At 38.9% G+C, this 12,692-nt stretch overlaps 1 protein-coding gene across 5 annotated transcripts in view; it reads left to right on the top strand.

Annotated features, from left to right (window-relative positions):
• The window catches only part of ACADL (acyl-CoA dehydrogenase long chain), a 52,188-nt gene that overhangs the window by 7,552 nt on the left and 31,944 nt on the right, over positions 1 to 12,692 (top strand). For 2 of the 5 annotated variants that reach the window (XM_024977617.2, NM_001076936.1), the window contains exons 2-8: positions 990 to 1,145; positions 2,716 to 2,853; positions 5,299 to 5,463; positions 5,783 to 5,849; positions 9,254 to 9,418; positions 10,064 to 10,165; positions 10,912 to 11,025. In XM_024977617.2, the coding sequence (XP_024833385.1) occupies positions 990 to 1,145; positions 2,716 to 2,853; positions 5,299 to 5,463; positions 5,783 to 5,849; positions 9,254 to 9,418; positions 10,064 to 10,165; positions 10,912 to 11,025 (907 nt within the window). The remainder of the gene's footprint in view (positions 1 to 989; positions 1,146 to 2,715; positions 2,854 to 5,298; positions 5,464 to 5,782; positions 5,850 to 9,253; positions 9,419 to 10,063; positions 10,166 to 10,911; positions 11,026 to 12,692) is intronic. The other 3 variants (XM_024977620.2, XM_024977622.2, XM_024977632.2) reach the window with 2 other exon arrangements.

Here is a 12,692-nt window from a genome sequence, read left to right as displayed (position 1 = left end):
GCATTGCAGGGAGATGAAAGGCCAGTTTCCAAAGATCTTGAATAATTCTGGACTAATCCCTACAGAGACTGGTGGGCATTTTGATATTGCTTTACAATTAGGTTGTAATGTAGCAATAAAAATCAACACGGTCCTGCTGATGTATGGCAAAAACCATCACAGTATTGTAAAATAATTATCCTCCAATTAAAATTAATTAATCAATTAAAAAATCATCACAGTTTGCATGTTATATACCTGATATTTGAAATTGTATAATTCTGGATAAAATATTGATGGGGATTACATTATTTTAAATACTGTACATTACATGAAAACATATCAATATTATTCTTCCTGACTGGCATGGGAGATTCCACATATAAGTGATGGCTCAGATGGTGGGGAGTCCGCCTGCAATGTGGGAGACCCAGGTTCAATCCCTGGGTTGGGAAGATCCCCTGGAGAAGAGAATGGCTACTGGAGAACCCCATGGAGAGAGTAGCCTGGCAGACCATGGAGTCGAGAAAAGTCAGACACGACTGAGCAACTGACTACATGATGATGATTATTCTGTTGTACTATTTGAATTGTACCTTATTTAGTTGACATCAGGTAAATTTTACATTCTTTAATCAGCATCACATGACAGTGCTAGTCTACCTCAGCTCACATGTGTGATTAGTTCTAGGCACGATGTCCTCTTTATGGATTTGGAAGTAAAGTTTGAATTGAATCAGGGTAAGCTACTTCTTAACCTCATTTATGGAGGCAGATCCTAAAGTGGTTCTGCTCAAATCTGAACCAGTTTGTACGATTTCAGACTCTCTACTTGTCTCTAAAGTGCCTCGGGGGCAGGGGGGATGGTGATGAGGGGGTAGAGTTGAGGGGAGTCAGAATTTTTTCCATGTTATCCTATAGAATTAATTTTCCATGTTGTTCAGTGACATTAATTTGGATGTGAAGAGTAACCTTTGACTGAGTTTTCTTAATGTGTTTGTATTTTTAAGATGTTCTCATTCTGGAGGTGAAGAACGTCTAGAAACTTCTTCTGCTAAAAAATTAACAGATATAGGAACTAGAAGAATCTTCTCTTTAGAGCATGACATTTTCCGGGAAAGTGTAAGGAAGTTTTTTCAAGAAGAAGTGATTCCTTATCATGCAGAGTAAGTGGGACATTTTCTTTTATTTTTTTTTTTATTTCATTTTCTTATTTTTACTTTTTTTTACTTTACAATATTGTATTGGTTTTGCCATACATCAACATGCATCTGCCACGTGTGTACACGTGTCCCCCATCCTGAACCCTCCTCCCACCTCCCTCCCCATACCATCCCTCTGGGTCATCCCAGTGCACCAGCCCCAAGCTTCTTGTATCCTGCATCGAACCTGGACTGGCGATTCGTTTCTTATATGATATTATACATGTTTTAATGCCATTCTCCCAAATCATCCCACCCTCTCCCACAGAGTCCAAAAGGCTGTTCCATACATCTGTGTCTCTTTTGCTGTCTCGTATACAGGGTTGTCGTTACCATCTTTCTAAATTCCATATATATGCATTAGTATACTGTATTGGTGTTTTTCTTTCTGGCTTACTTAACTCTGTATAATAGGTTCCAGTTTCATCCACCTCATTAGAACTGATTCAAATGTATTCTTTTTAATGGCTGAATAATACTCCATTGTGTATATGTACCACAGCTTTCTTATCCATTCATCTGCTGATGGACATTTTCTTTTAAAGTAATACACATTAGAAGTCCAAGAAGGGCTGTTTTCTAGAATGCTCTTTGTTGTTTCATAGAAACAGTACTGTGTTCAGTACTTTGTTAACATTTTTACCACTCTTCAATATAATAATGTAAGGTTATGGGATTCTTCAACTAGTTCAAGGGCTATCCTGGTAGCTCAGCAGGTAAAAAACCCTCCTGCCAATGTAAGAGACTCAAATTCAATGGCTGCCCGTTCCAGTATTCTTGCCTGGAGAATTACATGGACAGAGGAGCCTGGTGAACTAACTGTAAGCTACCCATCCATGGTGTTGCAAAGAGTTGAACACAACTGAGTGCACATGCATGCATAAACTAGTTCAAAGCTTCTTAAATGAATTTTAAAATACACAATTAAAAAATATATGTTAAGGGGCTTTCTTGGTGGTCCAGTGGTTAAGACTTCATCTTCCAATGCAGGGGGTGCCAGTTTGATCCCTGGCTGAGGAGCTAGGATCTCACATGCCTTGTGGCCAAAGGACCAAAACATAAAACAGAAGCAATATTATAACAAAATCAACAAATACTTTAAAAAATTAAAGATACTTATATGTTGACCTAAGACAAGTTGATTGCCTGTTATTTCTCTAGCAAAGAAAAAAAAAATGGGTTTATTCAGGATGAGCAGAGAATTGCAGTTCAGGGTCAGCATCCACAGTGATCTGTGTGCAAGACCCCCCACAGCAAGGGAAAGAGAGCATGTTCATAGAGAGGAAAAGGAATTTGGGAGGGCTGGGATAAACACAAAGCCCATGGTTTTTCAGTGGCTGAGCCCTTGCTGGGAAAAAGGAGTCTTTCTTATTCCTGTTGGGCCCTACTGTTGTCACAGAGTATGAGAGCACCCCCTTTATTATCTTAAATTAAGGGACCATTCCTGCTCAAAATCATTCATAAATTCAAATTGTAGCCATTTAAATAATATGAAAACACTTTTTCTGATTTTAAAATGTTTTGTTATTTGCAGATGGGAGAAAGCTGGAGAAGTGAGTAGGGAGCTTTGGGAAAAAGCTGGAAAACAAGGACTACTTGGTATCAGTATTGCAGATCACCATGGTGGCATTGGGGGGGACTTGTATTCATCAGCTATTGTTTGGGAGGAGCAGTAAGTATGAAAACATTTGAAGTTGAATCTTGTTTTGTTCTCTCTCCTTTCTGAGATGATTTTAAAATAATTTCTAATCTTCTTATAAGATCGAAAATCTCCTTTTAAGTTGATAAAGTAGTTGCTTCATTTCTAATTGACCCATGTGACAGTTTCAGAGATTTCAGTTGATAAATGGGGAAAAGATTTGAACTATCAATTCATCAAAAAAGAAATGCAAATAGCTTTTTAAATGAAAAAGTTTACCCTTTCTACCAATCAAATGCAAATTAAATTATATCTAGAGATATATCATTTTGAGTACAAAAGATAGTCCAAATGAAAAGTCATAATACCCAGTGCTGACAAGCTTGCAGGTAAAAGTGACTCATATACTCTTGGTGACATTATATATTGGAGCAATAAGTGCTTTGGTGATTAAAATCATGGCTACATAAAAAATGAAAATATTTATACTCTTTGGATGCCATTTTGGGGAATTTGTCTTTAGGAAATAATTTGTTAGAAAAAAAATAACAGCTATGTACAAACATCATTGCCTTGTTAGATTATAATCCCTCAAATTTGGAAGCAATCTAAATGTACGGCAGTGGGAGAATGAATAAGCATATTTGTGCCATGACCACAGCTGTATTCAGTTAGTTCAGTCACTCAGTCACGTCCTACTCTTTGCGACCCCATGGACTGTAACACACCAGGCTTCCCTGTCCATCACAAACTCCCAGAGTTTACTCAGACTCGTGTCCATTGAGTCGGTAATGCCATCCAATTTCAGTCATCCCCTTCATCCCCCTTCAGTTTTTCCCAGCATCAGGGTCTTTTCCAATGAGTCAGTTCTTCACATCAGGTGGCCAAAGTATTGGAGTTTCAGCTTCAGCATCAGTCCTTGCAATGAGTATTCAGGACTGATTTCCTTTAGGAGAGACTGGTTGGATCTCCTTGCTGTTGGCCTCTCAAGAGTCTTCTGCAACACTGCAGTTCAAAAGCATCAATTCTTCAGCACTCAGCTTTCTTTATAGTCCAACTCTCACATCAATACATGATCACTGGAAAAACCATAGCCTTGATCTGATGGACCTTTATTGACAAAGTAATGTCTCTGCTTTTTAATATGCTGTCTAGGTTAGTCATAACTTTTCTTCCAAGGAGCAAGCGTCTCTTAATTTCATGGCTGCAGTCACCATCTGCAGTGATTTTGGAGCCCCCCAAAAATAAAGTCAGTCACTGTTTCCACTATTTCCCAATCTATTTTCCATGAAGTGATGGGCCCTGATGCCATGATCTTAGTTTTCTGTATGTTGAGCCTTAAGCCAACTTTTTCACTCTCCTCTTTCACTTTCATCAAGAGGCTCTTTAATTTTTCTTCGTTTTCTGCCATAAGTGTAGTGTCATCTGCATATCTGAGGTTATTTATATTTCTCCCAGCAACCTTGATTCCAGCTTGTGCTTCATCCATTCCAGCATTTCTCATGATGTACTCTGCATATAAGTTAAATAAGCAGGGTGACAGTATATAGCCTTTATGTACTCCTTTCCCAATTTAGAACCAGTCTGTTGTTCCATGTCCAGTTCTAATACAGCTGTATTAGAAATACATATATCCTTATGGCAAAGGTCATTTGCTAAAATGAATATAGTTACTGTGTTTAGGGTAATACAGTTGTAGGTGGTAAATTTTTTTTAATGTTTTATCTTTTAATTCGTTAAATAAGTGATCATTGAGCTCTGCTAGAGCACTGTTATTATGTTAGAGCCAGAAATTAAAAGGTTAGCAAAAACAAAGAGAGAAAACCTTCAGGAACTTCATGGGTTTGTGAGGAGACAAGCTATCACCACATAATGTGATAAGGGTTTAGTACTGCCCTTTGAACAACTATTTCCTGGCTACTGGCTGCCAGAAACATAGAAGTGGATGATGAAGGAAGACTTCAACGAAAACTTCATACCTTTTGTGAGAAATGTATGGCCACAGACACTGACACTCTAGGTGAAGAAAAGAAGGATTATGTGGTCCGAATCAGTGGGAATAACAAACAGGGTTTCCCATGAAGCAAGGTGTCTTGACCCATGACCAAGGTGTCTTGACCCATGACCCATGACTGCTACTGAGTGAAGGGCATTCCTGTTATAGACTGAGGAAGACCAGAGGAAAAAAGTGCACATCTGTACGGGTTTGCATTGTGGATGCCAATCTGAGTGTTCTCAATATGGTCATCATTAAAAATAGGGAGAAGGATATTTCTGGACTCACTGGTATTGTTGTGCCTCATCCTCTAGGGCCCAGAAGAGCTAGCAGAATCCGAAATGAATACGATCAGACATCAAAAAAAAAAAAAAAGACCTTCTAGTACTTGTTGCTTTCTAATTAAGAATCAGAGGAACTAAAAAGAGAAAAAAAATAACTGTGTTGTGCTTTAAATTGTCTTCTCTTTTTTTCTTTCTAAGAGCATATTCAAATTGTACAGGCCCAGGTTTTGGTCTTCATTCAGATATCGTCATGCCCTATATTACAAACTATGGTTCAGAAGAACAGATTAAGCGCTTCATCCCTGAGATGGTTGCAGGGAAATGTATTGGTGCCATAGCAATGACAGAGCCTGGGGCTGGAAGGTAAATCAACTTTTGGTTGGTTTTGAAATCTCAGAAGCAAGGTCCTAACCACAAATATGAATGAGTATAGGCCTTGTTATGGTCTGTAAAAATCAGGCTACTCTATGAATCTCAATCAAATATTCATTTGTATAAACAGTTTAGAATATATCAGACATGATTTTTCAGTGCATTTATGTGAACATTCCTTATATTAGTTAAATGTCAATTTTTATAATGGTGTAACAGTGTAAATTATCACAGTAGATACATAACAACATTTGCATGGTTTATTTTTTACCAATTAATGAATTTTTTTAATCAATTCTTTCAATTATAGTGATTTGCAAGGAATAAGAACAAATGCCAAAAAGGATGGAAGTGACTGGATTCTCAATGGAAGCAAGGTCTGTAAAGAATGGCTTCCATAACTCTCCTGTCTGGAGTCATGCTGTGGGTAACAAAGCCTTAAAGACTACTCATCATTGAGTCTTCTCAGATCTCTGATTCACATGGGAATTGTTTACTTGAGCTGGCACAGGAACTGAGCTGATTTGTTTTGGAGACAGTAAGAATTGTACAGCATTCATATTACCTGAGATATATTCCTTTTTGTTCTGTTTGCTTGTTCTCTCACTAATATGGAAAATGTTGTTTTAGCTTCCAGGCAGCCTTTTACAAACCAGAAAAAGAAAAGGTGAGGCTTACATTGTCCAAATAGGGGACAAACAATAGTTAATGAATTTGATGTTGATGAAAAATGAGGGGAAAGACTTCTTATAAATATCAAGAAGAGTTTCAAAAGATCATAAGAGAAAAAGTATTTTTAATAGAATTGAAAAGCCCTTCAACCTTTCTGAGCATCATGTCAATCCACTGATAGAATTGGAGAGCACCTGCGATTGAGATTATAGATAGGCTCAGAAGTAAATGTATCTTTTAGAGTATCATATCACCGATAGCAGAGGTTTTTGTTTACCTAAATGGCACCCCACTTCACTACTCTTGCCTGGAAAATCCCATGGGCGGAGGAGCCTGGTAGGCTGCAGTCCATGGGGTCGCGAAGAGTCGGACACGACTGAGCGACTTCACTTTGACTTTTCACTTTCATGCATTGGAGAAGGAAATGGCAACCCACTCCAGTGTTCTTGCCTGGAGAATCCCAGGGACTGGGGAGCCTGGTGGGCTGCTGTCTGTGGGGTCGCACAGAGTCGGACATGACTGAAGCAACTTAGCAGCAGCAAACCTGTGTCTAGTATACACCCAGTGAAAATTTATTGATGACTGAGTTTTTTACTGTTATGTCACTTACAACTATGCTGTCACCAGCGCTTTCATTTGTTGTCATGTACACAGCACTAACATCACACCCATCTCCCATTTTTGCTTAGTATCAGAAATCTGTATTTTAGAGATGAATCTTCTTATAAGAGGCATGGATAGTAGGTGATGAGAGTAATCAACACCATTTTATGCCTGTACTGTTTCAAAGGGACAGAGACAGGGTTAGATCATTTGTATAGAGTTTGACAGATACTAAGATCACTGCAGATGGTGACTGCAGCCATGAAATTAAAAGAGACTTGCTCCTTGGAAGAAAAGCTGTGACTAACCTAGACAGCATATTAAAAAGCAGAGACATTACTTTGATGACAAAATGTCTGGAGAGTCAAAGCTATGATTTTTCCAGTAGTCATGTATGGATGTGTGAGAGTTGGACCGTGAAGAAAGCTGAGCACTGAAGGATTGATACTTTTGAACTGTGGTGTTGGAGAAGACTCTTGAGAGTCCCTTGGACAGCAAGGAGATCAAACCAGTCCATCCTAAAGGAAATCAGTCCTGAACATTCATTGGAAGGACTGATGATGAAGCTGAAACTCCAATACTTTGGCCACCTGATGTGAAGAACTGACTCATTGGAAAAGACCCTGATGCTGGGAAAGATTGAAGACAGGAGGAGAAGGGGATGACAGAGGATGAGATAGTTGGATGGCATTACCAACTCGATAGACATGAGTTTGAGCAAGCTGTGGGAGATGGTGATGGATAGGGAGGCCTGGCATGCTGCAGTCCATGGTGTTGCAAAGAGTTGGACCGGACTGAGTGACTGAACTGAAAGATGGTAAATTTAGGATGCTATGGAGCAGTTAATCCAGTCTGGGGAATTTGGGGAGATTTTTTGTAGGAGGTGATGTCTGAACTTACTCTCCAAGATGAGTAGAATTCATTGTAACAGAGTTGGAAAAGGGCCTCTCAAGTAGAGGAAAAAAGATTTCCAAAGACCCATAGGTAAAGATGACCTTAGAACATTGGGGACAGCAAGTCATACAGTAGATCTCACCTAAAACAAAGGAATGAGGAGAAAGTGGGATAAGAGATAAGGCTGGACTGGTAAGCTAGTGCCAGTATGTGATGAACCCTGCTAAAAAAAAAAAAAACCTGAAAAAGTGTTGAAACAGATTAGAAAGAACTGTATGTCAAATTGAGTATTATGTAGGATAATAACATGATTTATTGACCATTCACTGACATTAGGAAGGGGGCTTCCCAGGTGGCACAGTGGAAAAGAATCTGCCTGCCAACGCAGGAGACCTGGGTTCAGTCTCTGGGTTGAGAAGATCCCCTGGAGGAGAAATGGCAACTCACTCCAGAATTCTTGCCTGGAAAATTCCACAGACAGAGGAGTCTGGTGGGCTACAACCTTGGGGTCGCAGAGTCGGACACAACTGAGTGCACATGTCCATCGTACCCTGTCGTGGGGGAAAACAGATTGATACCCAAATTAAATAGGAGCAGAGGCAGGAAGACATATGTTCCTTGAATTATCAGATGGAACTGTCCAGAAGCAGGTGGATATTCAGGTCTGGAACCTAGCAAGAAATTTGGCTTAGATAAAAGATTTGGAGTCATCAGCCTATGGATAACAACTGAAGCCATGGAAGCAGCTGAGAGGACCCAGGAAAGATACAGAATGAGAAGATAGTGGTTCATATTTATTTTGTGTATATTTGTCTTCTGGATAAATATTTGATAAACTAATATCTTATTGAGTTTGTTGTTTTATCAATCCTTAATCAGTCCATGGACTATACAGTCCATGGAATTCTTCAGGCCAGAATACTGGAGTGGGTAGCCATTCCCTTCTCCAGGGGAAATTCCCAACCCAGGGATCCAGCCCAGGTCTGCCACACTGCAGGTAAATTCTTTACCAGCTGAGCCACCAGGGAAGCCCAAGAATACTAGAGTGGGTAGCCTGTCCCTCCTCCAGCAGATCTTCCTGACCCAGGAATTGAACCAGGGTCTCCTGCATTGCAGGCAGATTCTTTACAGCTGAGCTGCCAGTGAAGCCCTTCTTAATCAGTACCTTTCTTATTTAGGCCATCTATCGAAAACTGTGCCTTTTCAAAAACTGATAAATCTGAAAGTACAAGTACTTCAATAGTATCATGCTATTCAAAGCAGATTCCATTTTCTCATCTGAAGCATCTTTCTAAAATATAGTGTATCATTTTTATAGATAATTTTGTTTTAATTTAAATAGAATATAATAATCAGTTCATTATTATTATTATTTACAATATTGATAGTGGGAAGAAAATGTATAGAATTCATTCTTTGAAACATTGAATAATTTCCCCTCATATAATAGCCTCATGTATGAATAATCAACACTGCAACTATTTGGAGAGGTTACAGAGAGAGGTATAAACATGTTTTGTTTGGTTTGGTTTTCTCGAATGTGTTTGCAGTCTTGACTTACACATGGACCTGAATTATTGTGGAGCCTCACAGTATACATGGGGTTTTGCAGGTATTTGTCACTAATGGGTGGCTGTGTGACATTGTGATCATAGTAGCGATCACAAATCGAGAGGCTCACTCTCCTGCCCATGGCATTAGCCTTTTTCTGGTGGAAAATGGAATGAAAGGATTTATCAAGGGACGAAAGCTAGATAAAATTGGACTAAAAGCCCAGGTAAGTCATAATACAAATTTGTTTTCTTAATATAAATCATTTATAAAATATATTGTTTATATACAATTGAGTTTACTCAGTTATGCTTTATATATAGAACTATATATAGCACAATCATACCTTTCTTCCTATGCTGGATTCTTAAAATATGCTTTTTCAGAAATGATTGTGGAAATTTATTCCACTGTTTATGCCACTGTTGTCAGCAGTAGAGGTGAATTAGGATATTTTGAAAATCTGCTTTAGAACATTAACTGCCTAATAATACTGTCTATTTTTGAAATTGAATTATGAAATAACAGGAAATATTTTTTCCTACTACTTGGTAATTATTTAGTAATTTTTTTGTTACCAAAAAGAAAAACATGTTTTACTTGATATGCATTAGAAATCCTTAGTGCTCAATATCTACAGAACAGAACAGTATTAGAACTAGAATGACTGTATCACAGTGGGAAAGCCACTTTTGGAATCAGATAGACTTCCATTTGAATCCCAGGTTTACCACTTACTAATTGTGATCATTAACAACTTTATCTTGTCTGCCAATTTGTTTTGTTTTCTGAATGGCAATACTAATCACCTCATCAGGTTCTTGGGAGATTTAAATGAGGTAATTCTGTACTCAATCGTATGACCCCTTAGGATACTGCAGAATTTTTCTTTGAAGATGTACGGTTGCCAGCAGGTGCCCTGCTTGGAGAAGAGAATAAAGGCTACTATTACCTCATGCAAGAGCTTCCACAGGTCAGAAGTATTAAAAGAATGCACCTTTTGATTAGATGATGGACTGGAGTAGAATAATACAGGACTGTATCAATCCATGCATACAGAACTTGTGATGTAGCCAGTCCCTTGACTATAACTTGAAGGTGTACAATACACATATATTTTATATATTATATATATTATTTATTTATATGTATTATATATATACATATGTATGATTTTTGTAGACTGGATGTATGAAAATGTATGAAAAAATCATATGTATGATTTTTGTAAACTGGATGTATGAATAAGAAAACTCAAGGATATCCAAGTAAAACTTATAAGTGAGTCAGGAAAATAAGATTTTCAGTCCTATGATTCCTTCTTGGAATGATTTTAGTATCTTACCTGCAAGTCAAGAATTTTTAGCTCTTTGTAAGGAAATAGCCAAAATATTTGCCAAGTTCTTTTTCTTTAAATAATACTCAAACAGCTTTGGAATTTCTTTTCTCATAAGTAAGTAAAGAGAAGAGGGAAATGAATTACTTATATATATATCTGTATAAAGACAGTCATACATAAAGATAAAAGATTTTTTTAAGAGACTTATTATAGATGATCGAAATAGTCTTATAAATCTCAGTGGGAGTCTTTTCTTATAAAGAGTTAAATAAATTAATCTTTAGGAGTTTTATAAAGATTATTTACATGATTTATTGTCATTTAAATCATATGAAAATCACTTGTGTAATTAGAGTAATTATCTAATTTGGGGGTTATAGGAAAGGCTGTTAATTTCCGAGATAGCAGTTTCAGCCAGTGAATTCATGTTTGAGGAAACCAGGGACTACGTTAAACAAAGAAAAGCTTTTGGAAAGACAGTTGCAGATTTACAGGTAAGCTTTTCATTGGTATTACATAGTCTCATTTTCCCTGGCAGCTCAGCTGGTAAAGAATCTGCCTGCAATGCAGGAGACCCTGGTTCAATTCCTGGCTTGGGAAGATCCGCTGGAGAAGGGATGGGCTACCCATTCCAGTATTCTTGGGCTTCCCTGGTGGCTCAGCTGGTAAAGAATCCACCTGCAATGTGGCAGACCTGGGTTGGATCCCTGGGTTGGGAAGATCCCCTGGAGAAGGGAAAGGCTACCCACTCCAGTATTTTGACCTAGAGAATCACATGGGCTGTATAGTCCATGGGGTCTCAAAGAGTCAGACATGACTGAGTGACTTTCACTTTCACATAGTCTTAATTTGCTCATTTGAAATAGGTCAGCTAAACATGAATGTGGAGTAATTTTCACATAGATGATGTCAACTGAAAAATATGCACAACTTAAAAGTTGAGAATTCTGTTTTACTTGATGGACAAAGCTGAGGATGTGAGCCCCAAAGACAGCCTCTTAGACAGCTCTGAGGGACTGGTCCAAACAGGTAAGGGAGGAACCAGATATATAAGAGTTTTGCAACAAAACCCAGATAGTTGGAACATCCAAAGATTACAGTTAAAGAGAGTCAGACACTCAAGTTCATGAATTTATTGTTTTTGCAGGGAAGATGCAAGAGTCTGCACTCATTGAAATCACTCCTTTGATATGCGCCTTAACCACCTAGGGCCACTACCCTCTTCTCCACCCTGATTCCTTTCCAGGTGCACAGTTGAAGGCAGCTGCAGTGGCTGCTGGCTCAATGGCCACGATATCCTTGGTTTACCCATATGGCAGGCAATATTTTTCTCCACAATGATACTAGAATCCACGGAAGTGGATGAAACCACTGAGGGAAAGAGTAGAGATTAAGGCAAAAGAGGTTTCTAGGACAGAGTCCTGAGAAAAAAATTATGAGATTTAAAGGCAGAATAGGAAACAAAGAGCCTACAGAGACAATTGAGAATGGACAGTTAGGAGAAAGCAAGTCAGGCAGTATTGTCACCAAAGCCAAGAGAAAAGAGGATTTCAAGTGGGCAGGAGCTACTCAGGGGGAAAATAAGGTGAAGGTTAACGAGTGCCCACTGGACATAATGACATATGGAGGTTATTTTGTTGGTGTCCTTAATGAACTGGTGTAGTGTCAGATTTGACACCCCACTCCAGTACTCTTGCCTGGAAAACCCCATGGGCGGAGGAGCCTGGTGGGCTGCAGTCCGTGGGGTCGCGAAGAGTCGGACACGACTGAGCGACTTCACTTTCACTTTTCATTTTCATGCATTGGAGAAGGAAATGGCAACCCACTCCAGTGTTCTTGCCTGGAGAATCCCAGGGACGGGGGAGCCTGGTGGGCTACCGTCTATGGGGTTGCACAGAGTCGGCCACAACTGAAGCGACTTAGCAGCAGCAGCAGCAGCAGCAGTGTCAGACTGGTGTTAGACTGGTGTGGTGTCAGACCAGAATGAATAGAGGAGTGAATGGAAATGAGGAAGTAAAAATGCTGGTGGTTGGCAACTCTTGAGAGAAGGTTTGGTAACTTGGAGGTGAGAAGAGAGGGTGGGGAGGGGAATGAGGGAAACATTTGGAGACCATGTGAAGTAAATGACAATTCTTAACTTCTGTTATTATTACTACGATGA

Source organism: Bos taurus, chromosome 2 (genome assembly GCF_002263795.3).
Source record: "Bos taurus isolate L1 Dominette 01449 registration number 42190680 breed Hereford chromosome 2, ARS-UCD2.0, whole genome shotgun sequence".
NCBI classification, from domain to species: domain Eukaryota; kingdom Metazoa; phylum Chordata; class Mammalia; order Artiodactyla; family Bovidae; genus Bos; species Bos taurus.
The sequence above is the reverse complement of the archived record's forward strand: the minus strand, read 5'-3'. Positions and strand labels throughout refer to the sequence as shown.